Here is a 13,333-nt window from a genome sequence, read left to right as displayed (position 1 = left end):
AATTGCAAAGACTTTGCATCTATCATCATCAACTGTGCATAACATCATCCGAAGATTCAGAGAATCTGGAACAATCTCTGTGCGTAAGGGTCAAGGCCGTAAAACCATACTGGATGCCCGTGATCTCCGGGCCCTTAAACGACACTGCACCACAAACAGGAATGCTACTGTAAATGAAATCACAGAATGGGCTCAGGAATACTTCCAGAAACCATTGTCAGTGAACACAATCCACCGTGCCATCCGCCGTTGCCAGCTGAAACTCTACAGTGCAAAGAAGAAGCCATTTCTAAGCAAGATCCACAAGCTCAGGCGTTTTCACTGGGCCAGGGATCATTTAAAATGGAGTGTGGCAAAATGGAAGACTGTTCTGTGGTCAGACAAGTCACGATTTGAAGTTCTTTTTGGAAATCTGGGACGCCATGTCATCCGGACCAAAGAGGACAAGGACAACCCAAGTTGTTATCAACGCTCAGTTCAGAAGCCTGCATCTCTGATGGTATAGGGTTGCATGAGTGCGTGTGGCATGGGCAGCTTGCATGTCTGGAAAGGCACTAGAACAACATATGCTCCCATCCAGACGTCATCTCTTTCAGGGAAGACCCTGCATTTTTTAACAAGATAATGCCAGACCACATTCTGCATCAATCACAACATCATGGCTGCGTAAGAGAAGGATCCGGGTACTGAAATGGCCAGTCTGCAGTCCAGATCTTTCACCTATAGAGAACATTTGGCGCATCATAAAGAGGAAGGTGCAATAAAGAAGGCCCAAGACGATTGAACAGTTAGAGGCCTGTATTAGACAAGAATGGGAGAGCATTCCTATTTCTAAACTTGAGAAACTGGTCTCCTCGGTCCCCAGACGTCTGTTGAGTGTTGTAAGAAGAAGGGGAGATGCCACACAGTGGTGAAAATGGCCTTGTCCCAACTTTTTGGGGATTTGTTGACACCATGAAATTCTGATTCAACATATTTTTCCCTTAAAATGGTACATTTTCTCACTTTAAACTTTTGTTCCGTGATTTATGTTCTATTCTGAATAAAATATTAGAAGTTGGCACCTCCACATCTTTGCATTCAGTTTTTATTCACGATTTGTATAGTGTCCCAACTTTTTTGGAATCCGGTTTGTATAATTTTATATATAAATTTATTATAGCCATTTTAAAAAGAATTCAATTTCAATTACTTATGTCCGTAATTTTGAAAACTGGAGCTGTCGGGTGCACATGTAGGGTTTTTTGTTAAGGGACCCATCTTTACAACGATGCTTCTGATTAAGCTCTCTTCTAAATTGGTCTAGACAAGAGTACCAGTGCTTTTTTATGTTAAATTAAAAATGTATAAAAATTATTTACAAATACAGTATTTTTCACCCCATAAGGCGCTCCCCCCCCCCCCCAAAAAAAGTGGGGGAAAATGCCCCTGCGTCTTATGGGGCAAACACTAATGAAGCGCTTCCATTTTGAAAGCGCTCATTAGTACCAGAGGACCGGGAAGCAGTAAAGGCTCTGTACTCACCGCTTCCTGGTCCTCGGCTGTGAAGGCTGTGCACAGTGTGAGGGCGCGGTGTGACCTCACACTGTGCGTGCTGGGTCACAGCACAGCAGACAGTAGGAAGAAGATAGAGTGCGCTGGAGGTGAGGAGTGGCGGCGTCCAGGAGCAGGAGAGGTAAATGTTTTTTTTTATTCTATTTGCTCTGTGGCTCATACTGGGGGTATAATAAATGGCACTGGATGCATAATAAATGGCCCTGGGGGCTCATAAATGGCATGGGGGCTTATAACTAGCATAGGGGCTCATAAATGGCATGAGGGTCTGATCTGAGGCATGGGGGTCTGATCTGAGGTCTTAATAACATTGGGGGTCTGATCTGAGGTCTGATTAAGGGGCTTATAAACATTGGAGGTCTGATTAGGGCTGTCAGATGAGGTCTGATTACTGGCCTGATCTGAGATCTAATGAAAAATATTTTTTTCTTATTGTCCTCCTCTAAAACCTCTTATATGTGTCTTATAGGGCACAAAATACAGCAACATGTCAAAATATAAAATAAAGCTTCAAGTGTGATTGTGAACCTCTATTTTAAACTACCAGATTGATAAAGTTCTGGGCCTTGTCAATTAAACTTTATTTAACATAATCATTGTGACATTAAATTGTCAATTTGATTTTCTATAAACTGAAAGGCACAGAGCTAAATAAATCATGATGTCATAAGATCTTGTAAGGCCTCATGCACACAGCCATAGCACTATCCAGATGGCGGTCGTGATGGATCCAGACCCATTCAGCTTGAATGGGTCCGTGATCCATCTGCACTGAAAAAATATAAAACAAGTTCCGTGCCTCTGTTCCGCTCTGGACCTTCTGGATTGCGGACCCAGTGAATGGGTCAACATCCGTGATGTGGTGAGCACACGGCCGATGCCAGCATATTGTGGACTCACTTTTTGGGGGTTGCAATACAGGCTTGCTATGACCGTGAACAACCGTGTGCATGAGGCCTAAAAGTCCAGAAAAAATGATCACACACATCCTTCTCGCTACAAACTCGAAATAGTGAAAGAGGCCTATTAATACTTTATATAACAGACATTTTTATATCTGTAATAAAATGGAGTTATTAAAGTATAGAAACATTTTTTTAAATGTAAGGCCTTGGTTGCTATGCAACAAGTTGCCTAATGCATTGCAAAAAGGGAATTAGAAATGTATGCAATGCAAGACATTTAGGCCTTGCACAAAAATTAAATAGTTTACTAGATATACACTAAAGTGAGTGGGCATATGCTTCGAAGCAGCATAGAATATATGCAAATGAGAATCTAAACTACAGTATCACTCCAATGTACCCAATCTATGCTGTTCTAAGACATATGGCCCACTCACGGAAGCAAATAAGCAATACTTAAAGGGACACTGTCACCTGGATTTTACTTACTGAGCTAATAACATCACCACATTAGTCTCCACGATTTACATTAAAATATACTAATATTACTGCCCTGCGTCTTTTATTTTATCACTCTGGATACCCTGGCGAGGTTCGGCTGGCTGGTGAACTTCCAGAAGTCTTCCCTATGCCCCACCAGACGGATCACTTTTCTAGGCATGATCCTTGACGGGGGCCAGCCGATCCAGGTACAGTCAGACAATGCCACGGCAGTGGCTTATATCAATCACCAAGGGGGTGATGGTGGAGTTTGCCAAAATCCTGCAGTGGGCAGAGACCCATGTTCCAGCTCTTTCGGCGGTCTACATTCCGGGAGTGGAGAATTGGACGGCAGATTTCCTCAGTCGGACGACGGTGGACCTGGGGGAGTGGTCTCTACACCCGGAGGAGTTCCAAGCGATCTGTCTCCGGTGAGGTTAACCGGAGGTGGACGTGATGGCGTCCTGGCTCAACCACAAACTCCCCGCCTTCTTCTCTCAAACAAGAGATCCCAGGGCATGCGCTGTAGACGTGCTGGTGGCACCATTGGACGGGTTCTCCCTGGTGTACGTGTTCCCGCCTCTTCCTCTCCTGCCTCGAGTCTTACGCAGAATCAGGATGGAGGGCATCCAGACGATCCTCATCGCTCCGGATTGGCCTCCTCGCGCGTGGCACACAGACATCAACGTCGTGGCCCCTTCCGCTCAGACCGGATCTTCTCTCTCAGGGTCCTGTCTTCCACCAGCGTTAAGAGTCGCTACGTTTGACGGCGTGGCTGTTGAAACCGCCATTCTGAAGCAGCAAGGTTTCCCGGACAGGGTCATCCACACCATGATTAAAGCCAGGAAACAAGCATCGTCCAGGATTTATTACAGAACTTGGAGGTCTTTTTTACGTTTCTGTGCGGAACGTAACCTCACCCCCGCTATGCTTCTCCCCTCCCACCATCCTTTCATTTCTGCAATCGGGTCTGGATTTGGGTCTTGCCCGCAGTTCCTTGAAGGGGCAGGTGTCAGCACTGTCAATTTTTTTCCAGCGTCCTCTGGCACTACAGGCTCCGGTTAAGACCTTCCTACAAGGGCTGGCCCACACCGTCTCTTCTTATCGCCCCCCCCCCCTTGCCTTCTTGGGACTTTAACCTGGTTCTGGGTTCCCTCCAATCGGCTCCATTTGAGCCTTTAAACAAAGTTTCCCCTCTGTATTCTCTCCTGGAAGGTTGCATTCCTGGTGGCTATCACTTCCATCAGGCGCATTTTGGAGTTGGCAGCGGTTTCCTGTAAGGAACTCTTCCTTATTCTGCACCAAGATAAGGCGGGGTTCCGACCTATACCTTCTTTTCAGCCGAAGGTAGTCTCTGCATTCCATGTCAGCAAAGACATTGTTCTTCCTTTGTTCTGCCCCTCTCCTTCGCATTCTAGGGAGCGGGGTCTCCATCAGCTGGATGTGTTTAGGGCTCTCAGGATTTACTTATCTGTCTCGAGCACTTTGCGCCATACAGACTCTCTGTTTGTTATTCCGGAAGATCCTTGCAAAGGTTTGGCGGCCTCCAAGGTGACAATTGCCAGGAGGATTCGTTTGGCAATTGCTGAGGCATACCGCTCCCGGGGCAAGGTGCCACCCCTCGGTATCACAGCCCACTCGACCAGGGCGGTGGGCGCGTCTTGGGCTCGCTTCCACCAGGCTTCCGCTTCACAGCTGTGCAAGGCAGCGACTCGTCCTTGCACACGTTCACCAAGTTTTACCAGGTGCATACTTTTGCATCAGCGGACACTGCGCTGGGCCGCAAAGTCTTGCAGGCAGCAATGTCTTGAGCTTCCGCGAGGCAGTTTTCCATGGGTTTTGTTCTTCTCGCCCCGTGGACTGCTTTGGAACGTCCCACGGTCCTGTGTCCCCCAATGATACGAGCGAGAAATTTAAGATTACACTTACTCAATCACTTTTCCATAAGCCCATGACAGCACCCTTGAGAGAGATTTTATAGGTGAGTCCACAAAAATCTAGTTTTTTCATTGTTTATGTATTTATTTTTTATTCTAGAGAAAGGGGGGTGAATTTTTATATTTTTTTTTAGATTTATCAACTTTTTTTTAGCCCCTCTAGAAAGCTACAATATGCAGTACAAGCAGATTTTGCAGATATTCTATGTTTGCTTGCCACATGCTGACCAACATAGGAACTGCAGCACTAATACGATGGGCCGCCGGTCTTAACCTGGAAGTGTTCGTCACACTTGACAACAGCATTTAAAGGCTTAATTGACTGTGATCGGCATTATTGCCGATCGCAGACATTAGCTGCGGGCCTCTGCTGTTTGAAACAGCAGAGACCCACCGACTATGGCGCCCCCTGCACCCACGAGAGGGCACCATGTTTAAAGAACCTAGGAGTTAAATTGGTTGTTAAGTTTTCTCCTTGATGATAGGTCATCAATACCAGGTTGGCAAGAGTCTCTGACCCCCAGAGAACAGCTGGTTGATGAGAACACATTAACTTGAATCAGCAGGGGTGCCCGGAGTCTGAACCCCATCAATCTGATATTGATGACCTATTCTGATAGGACAGGGGTAGGCAACCTCCCGCACTCCAGCTGTTGTAAAACTACAACTCCCAGCATGCATACTGCTTTTCTAAGAACTCTCATAGAAATGAATGGAGTATACTGGGAATTGTTGTTTCACAACAGCTGGAGTGTAGAACGTGGCTGACCTCCGTGATAGGTCATCAAAGTGAGAAAACCCCCTAAAGGGGTTATCTGAATTTTTGTAACTTACCTATCCTCAGGATAGGTCATTAGTATCTGATCTGTGGGGGTCTGACACCTCACTGATCAGCTGTTTCAAAGGGCACCAGCGCTCCCTTGAGAGCTGCTTACCCTAGGCTAGAGACGTCACAACCATCGGTGACTGATATTTGCGATGTCACTGGCCTAGGGTAAGCAGCGAGAAGGCCACGTGCTTGTAGGAGCACCAGGGCCTTCTTAAACAGCTGATCGGTGAGGGTCCCAGGTGTCAGACCCCCAATGATCAAATAATGATGACCAATCCAGAGAACAGGTCATCAGTAGGGATGAGCAAACTTCTGTTTTCGAGTTTCGCATACAAGGTCCAGACTTGTGGTCCATGGTAGCAGAATCCATAACTGAATTCTTAGATAACCTGAACCTTGTATGTCGAACTTGAAAACAGAAGTTCGCTCAACACTAGTCATCAGTTAGGGCTCATTCAGACGGCCGTATGCTGTTCGCAAAAAAAAATCCGCATTTTTGCGGACAGCATACGGCCGTCTGAATGAGCCCTTACAAAGAGTCAGATAACCCCTTCTCAGTGAACACAATGACGGATGGGGCCTTGTGTGCTCCAGAAGCCAATGACATGTCTCCCAAGCAGTATATGACCCTGTGACATGCCACATGGGGATGTCACTGGCTGCAGTGGTGCACAGAACAGCAGTCCATGTGAGCGTTCACACTTGGACAACGGTGGACCGAAGAAGCCATAGCACAGCAAGAAGCAGATAAGGCAGGGGAGGGAGAATTTTAAACCTTATAAAAATTGGACAACCCCTTTAAACAAAAACTGCATGCAGGTTTTCTGATGCTGTTTCCACGGCACTGCCTGAGTACGCTCCACTAGCAATGGAAAGAAAACATCCAAGCAGTGGGGGGCAAAGCAAAATTTCACAGCTAGGTATACAAACTGTCTTCTTCAGTATGAAGGCCCTTCAGAAAGGGATTCTTATTATTGGAAGCTGAACGCCCCTTCCTCACACCTGAGCATTAGTTACCCCAGACTGAGTAACCATACGACACAGCCCTGTGCCCAGCACTCAGTCACCATGCGGTACTACAAACCACTGCTGCCACGGCTCCTCCCACTAATGACCTAGACCGTGTAGTCCCGCCCCGCAAGGAGCCTATTGGTCACCGTACGTCACGTCCAGTATCGCGATTGGCTGCGTCGAGCTGTCCGTCTTCCGGTCCTCTCGTAGGCCCTAATGCCTGCCTAAGTTGTGCCGTGCTTGGGACGGGAGTTGAGCCGGTAACTGGTGTACGTTTGGTGCCGCGACAGAGAGAGTGCCTGGCGGGAAGCTTCTGCACGTGTGTGATAGAGGGTCAGATTGAGGCGGGACTCCCGGGCAGACGAGGATGAGCGCTGGGATCGCGGTGCTGGCACGATAGTGGTCCCCCACACCCCCCAGGCCTGCCTCAGCCGCCGACATGCTGATAGAGAATGTGGAGGCCTTCAAGACGTGGCTGGCCAAGTTACTGGAGCCAATGTGAGTACTGGACGTGGGCACCAGGCCTTGTGGCAACAAGTCTGGGGGAGGGGGCGGTGACTGCATGGCTTGTGCCCGGGGGTGACAGGTGAGGGGGCCACACTGTAAGCATGTTTTATCCTAAACTGGCCCAAAGTGGAGCTGTTGTCTGTGGCAGCCCAGTATGTGTTTCCAGCCCAGTCACTTTTACAGTGTGGTGCCAAATTCTGCAGATGTGATGAGACGCGGTGTCATATGTGTCATTGTCACCTGTCTACCTGCAGCGCGCGATAGAAAGATGCTGTGCCTAGGGGATGGATGAACCCCATGGACTACAGTAAGCTCTGCGGGTTTGAGCACCACCTTGGAGGAAGGAGGAGAATCTCCCAAGTATGAAGACCCCCCTACTAGCCAGGCTGGGGAGGTGCCCTCACCCATGTGGAATAACTATAGGGTCTGTGTACGTAATGCCTCATTCCCACCGCTGGCCATACATATGAGAGAGTGTTTGACGTGACGGCTGTTTCTGTCCTCCCATACACATGCATGCTCTGCCTTGCCAAGCATGCATGTATAGTGAATGGGCAGAAAGCCGCTGGCGCACTCCTTGAATGCCGTCTTCCTGGGATCAAAGGGATCGGCAGTTCAGTCCTTATCTCCTCCGACATCATACACTTTACAGGGTCGGCTGGAATTGGGGACAAGGGGGGATTGAACCAATACACATGTCGTTTAGTGTGTGTGTGTGTGTGTGTGTGTGTGTGTAGGGGGGGGGGGGGGGGTCTTGCAGCCAGCTCCTTGTCATGGGACCTTCATTATTCTAATTGATTGACATCCAGTTTAACAACCCCACCCTGAGGCTGTGCTAAGCTGCGCTATTCTGGTATATACGCCGGTCAGCCAACATTCATTATTCTGTGCCCATAGCTCTTGGTAGGCCTCCTCCACAGATGTGTGCTGTCCATGTACCCGTGGATTTTTGTGTGTTCATTTCCACGGAGACAAGCCCATTAAAGTCTATGGAGCAGTGAAAAGTGCTGACACAACAAGGATGGATCATTGGTAGGAGGTGCTCTGGAAATGAACTCTCAGCCTAGCGTTGTCTGTGGAATACAGATGATACACGGAGGGCAAAAAACGGGGACACAGACTAAACCTGGATCCTTCAAGGATGGACCACTGACTACGTGTCCAAGATGTCAACACGGACGAGTTAAAGAGGGCTTAAAGGGGCTTTCCAGGCTCCTGATATTGATGACCCATCCTCAGGATAGATCATTAATATGTCTATTGAGGGTCTTATACCAGGGACCCCTGCTGTGGCTACCCTATAGGTGCACATAGACGACACCCACTAGGGTCAATTTTATAGGAAGCCACTTTGCCTCTAAATTATGGAGTTTGGGAGGAACGTGTACGCAGAGGACACCAATCCAGATATGGTCCCTGGTCAGATTTTAACTTAGAACTCTGAGCTGCAAAGAAACAGTGCAAAAAGGGTTACCGAGACTTTAAAACTGATGATCTATCCTCTGATAGGTGATCACTATCTGGTGGGGGTCCTACTCCCGGGACCCCTACTGATCAGCTGTGTGAGAAAGCACTGTGCATCTGTGTGCACCGCGGCCTTCTCTCAGCTCACCAAGCTCAGCACCGTACATGAGATAGCGGCTGTGCTTGGTATCGTGCTCAGCCCTTTTCACTTCTGAGGCTTAGCTGTTCCTAGGCCACGTGACAGATGAACGTGTAGTCACTGGCCTAGGAATAGCTGAGAGAAGGCTGCAGAGCTACTGTTTGCACCGCGGCCTTCTCTCAGCACCGTACATGAGATGGCGGCTGTGCTTGGTATCGTGCTCAGCCCTTTTCACTTCTATGGGGCTGAGCCACATCTAGGCCACGTGACAGATGAACATGTAGTCACTGGCCTAGGAACAGCTGAGAGAAGGCTGCAGAGCTACTGTGTGCACCGCGGCCTTCTCTCAGCACCGTACATTATACAGCGGGTGTGCTTGGTATCGTGCTCAGCCCCTTTTACTTCTATGGGGCTGAGCTGCGTCTAAGCCACGTGACAGATGAACATGTAGTCACTGGCCTAGGAACAGCTGAGATAAGGCTGCAGCGCTACTGTGTGCACCGCGGCCTTCTCTCAGCTCACCAAGCTCAGTGCCGTACATGAGATAGCGGCTGTGCTTGGTATCGTGCTCAGCCCTTTTCACTTCTATGGGGCTGAGCCACGTCTAGGCCACGTCACAGATGAACATGTAGTCACTGGCCTAGGAACAGCTGAGAGAAGGCTGCAGAGCTACTGTGTGCACCGCGGCCTTCTCTCAGCACGGTACATTATACAGAGGCTGTGTTTGGTATTGTGCTCAGCCCCTTTCACTTCTATGGGGATGAGCCACGTCTAGGCCACGTGACAGATGAACATGTAGTCACTGGCCTAGGAATAGCTGAGATAAGGCTGCAGAGCTAGTGTGAGCACCACTGTCTTCTCTCAGCTAACTAAGCTCAGCACCGTACATTATACAGCGGCTGTGTTTGGTATCGTGCTCAGGCTCTTTCACTTCTATGGGGCTGAGCCACGTCTAGGCCACGTGACAGGAGAACACGTAGTCACTGGCCTAGGAACAGATGAGAAGGCTGCAGACCTACTGTGAGCACCACTGTCTTCTCTCAGCTCACCAAGCTCAGCACCGTACATAATACAGCAGATGTGCTTGGTATCGTGCTCAGCCCCTTTCACTTCTATGGGGCTGAGCCACGTCTAGGCCACGTAACAGATGAACGTGTAGTCACTGGCCTAGGAACAGCTGAGAAGGCTGCAGAGCTACTGTGTGCACCACTGTCTTCTCAAACAGATGATCGTCAGAGGTCCCGGGTGTCGGACTCCCACCGATCAGATACTGATGACCTATCTCAGAACACCCGTTTAAGAGCTTGAGGCCCGCAAACAGCCGCAATATATGGGCACCAGCCGTGTGCACACCATATACAGAGCTGAGCGGAGGCACAGAATGAAAGCACTACAGAGCGCTGCCATGGGATTTCAATCTCTGCCTCTGTACCACTAAAAGGTAGAACAATTTGCGGTCTGCAGCACAGGCACAGCTGGCACATGTGCATGAGCCCTAAGTCTCTGAAAACCGTTCTTTCTCAAAGTCTCTTTTTCAGGCCTCATGCACACGACCGTAGTTATGGTCCACATCCGAGTCCGATGGGGCCGCAAAAGATGTGGACAAGATTAGGCATGTCTACAATGGGCCTTCCGTTCCGCAAATTGCGGAAGGCACACGTGCGGCTTCCGTTTTTTCGTTTAGTATTCTGCGCCGAATACTAAACAATACGGCGCGGGATTTACGGGACACTGAGGAGAACTCGGACGTCAATCAACTGTACATGGGCATGCCAAAGGGTGAGAAGACGGAGCCTCCAGGTGCTGCAGCAACGCCCCACTAGCATATTATAAAAGTCTTTATTTAGCGCGAACTGCGTCAGGGAGATATAACGCGTACCATCGCTAATATAGTCAGCTACATGACGTTATTTCTCATGACAGAAACCCTTTAGGCTGGGTTCACACCTCAGCGTTTTACAGCGCGTTCCTACGCGCTGTAAAACGCTCAACAAGGAGAAACCAATGATTCCCTATGGGAATGGTTCACACTTGGGCGTTTTACAGCGCGTACGATCGCGCTGTAAAACGCCCGACGCTCCAAAAAGTACATGAGCGACTTTTGGGGTGTTTGTGGCCATAGGACACTGTAGTGAATCACACAAACGCGCGTCAAACGCGCGTTTACTATTACAAAAACGCGCATAAAAATGCGCGTCTAAAACGCGCGTTTGCGCAACGCTCAAGTGTGAACCCAGCCTTAAGGAAAAAGTGAAAGTGGGCAAGTCCTACCAGATGTGGTATGCAGACTACTGCGTCCTGATGGCTAGAGTGTTGCTGCTTTACCGTCAGTGGAAGTAGATGGAGCTAATGCCAATCAGCTAGTGATGACCTATCCTGAGCATAGTACACCATATAAGAAAGGTGGACAACTCCTTTAAAGGGCTTCTGTCACCCCCCCAAAACCCATTTTTCATTTTCGGGCATATTCAAATTCTTATTGGACGACTATTCCCTATATAGGGCTCTTACCTTGTTCTGTGGCTTGGCTTCATTAAAAAACGATCTTTTAAAATTTGCAAATGACTTCACTACCAGCAGGTAGGGCGTCTACTTGCTGGTAGCCGCCGCATCCTCCTTTAAAAAAAAAAAACGCCCCCCTCCTCCTGCTGGTTGACAGGGCCAGTGAGCGCACTCTTCCTCCGGCTGGCCCTGTCTGCAATTCAAATGCTGCGCCTGACATGTCTTCATTCGGCGCAGTTGCTCTGAGAGGACGCTCGCATCCTCGGCACTCCCTCACCAATGACGTCACCTCTAAACCCGAAAGAGAAGACGTCATCGGCGCAGGCGCACTGAGGAAGTGCTGGGGAAGCGAGCGTCCTTCTCTGAGCGCCTGCGCCGAATGAAGACATGTAAGGCGCAGGCGCGGGATTTGAATTGCAGACAGGGCCAGCCGGAGGAGGAGAGCACTCGCTGGCCCTGTCAACCAGCAGGAGGAGGGGGGCGTTTTTTTTTTTTTTAAGGAGGATGCGGCGGCTACCAGCAAGTAACCGCCCTACTTGCTGGTAGTGAAGTAATTTGCATATTTTGAAAGATCGGTTTTTAGTGAAACCAAGCCACAGAACAAGATAAGAGCCCTATATAGGGAATAGTCGTCCAATAAGAATTTTAATATGCCCAAAAATGATTTGGGGGGGGGGGCTTGGGGGTGACAGAAGCCATTTAAAGGGAATCTGTCCCCAGGAAACTAATTGTTAAACCAGAAACAATGGGGGACATTATCCAGTGTAAAGTAGAACTGGCTTAGTTGCCCATAGCAACCAGATTCCACCTTTCATTTTCCAAAGGAACTCTGAAACATGGAAGGTGGAATCTGATTTGTTGCTATGGGCAACTAAACTAGTTTTCAGTTTTTGATAAATCTCCCCCAATGCCTTGTTCTAGCCCAGCTGAATGGGTTGATGCCTTTCACTTAGTGACATGTGGCTTTATTTTGGAGAAAAGGCACTTTATATTCCATTTGATCTGTCAATCAAGGAGGAGAGGGAGGAGCCTGCAGAGTAAGCAGGAGGAGCCAGGGTGCACTGGGTGGCATGGACCTGCTCTCGGTGCACGTAACTGTTCATATGGATGAAGGGTACAGCCGGCCAAGGTGCACTCACTTACAACAGCCAGTGGATTCACGCTGCCGCACCATTGGATAATACGCTTGGGGTACTGCCACATGTCACTGTGGTGTTGCGTTTTGGATCCATCAAAAACAAAACAAAAAACTTTAAAAACACGTGTAGTTTTTCCAACAACACACCTGCGTTTCCTTCCAGGTTTGCCGTGTTTGATTTACCAATAGGAAATGGAGGATAAATCTGTATGTGTTGTTCCAAAAAGTGCATGCTTTTTTTTTTTATATATGCGTTTTCCAGCTTTTTAATGCAGTTTTTGAAGCCAAAATTGGGAGTGGATTGTAACAGGAGAAGCCGGGATTTTGTGTATAGAGCTGAGGACATGGGTTGCTAGATGGCTGCTAGCACATCCGCAATACCCAGTCCCCAGAGCTCTGTGTGCTTTTATTGTGTAAAAAAACAACTATTTGATCCATAGGCAAATTAACCTGGGAAGTGTCCTGTACGTGAGATGAGTCAGGGACAGGACTCTTCTCAGGTTAATTAGCATATGTATTAAATCGTTTTTTTTTTTTTTTTTAACACAATAAAAGCACACAGAGCTATGGGGACCGGGTATTGCGGATGTGCTAGCGGCCATCTAGCAACCCATGTCCTCAGCTCTATACCCAAAATCCCGGTGACAGGTTCTCTTTAAGGGCAGATGCAGCCCTAGGGGACCCCAATACACGCTAGGTCAGTGATGGCGAACCTATGGCATGGGTGCCGGAGGCGGCACTCAGAGCCCTCTCTGTGGGCATTTGCACCCTGGAAAAGTCTATGGTGTACCAATATGCCTTAGGCCTCCTGCACACGAACCCCGTGGCCGTGCTGCGGGCCGCAATGCAAGAACACTGACCATGGGG

At 48.7% G+C, this 13,333-nt stretch overlaps 1 protein-coding gene across 3 annotated transcripts in view; it reads left to right on the top strand.

The window, feature by feature from the left end:
• The first annotated feature begins 6,929 nt into the window (after window positions 1–6,929).
• Window positions 6,930–13,333, top strand: part of RBM27 (RNA binding motif protein 27) — a 96,163-nt gene continuing 89,759 nt past the window's right edge. For all 3 annotated transcript variants that reach the window (XM_044280744.1, XM_044280745.1, XM_044280743.1), the window contains exon 1: window positions 6,930–7,214. In XM_044280744.1, coding sequence (XP_044136679.1) covers window positions 7,156–7,214 — 59 coding nt within the window. In that variant the 5' untranslated portion in view covers window positions 6,930–7,155. The remainder of the gene's footprint in view (window positions 7,215–13,333) is intronic.

Source organism: Bufo gargarizans, chromosome 2 (genome assembly GCF_014858855.1).
Source record: "Bufo gargarizans isolate SCDJY-AF-19 chromosome 2, ASM1485885v1, whole genome shotgun sequence".
NCBI classification, from domain to species: domain Eukaryota; kingdom Metazoa; phylum Chordata; class Amphibia; order Anura; family Bufonidae; genus Bufo; species Bufo gargarizans.
The sequence above is the reverse complement of the archived record's forward strand: the minus strand, read 5'-3'. Positions and strand labels throughout refer to the sequence as shown.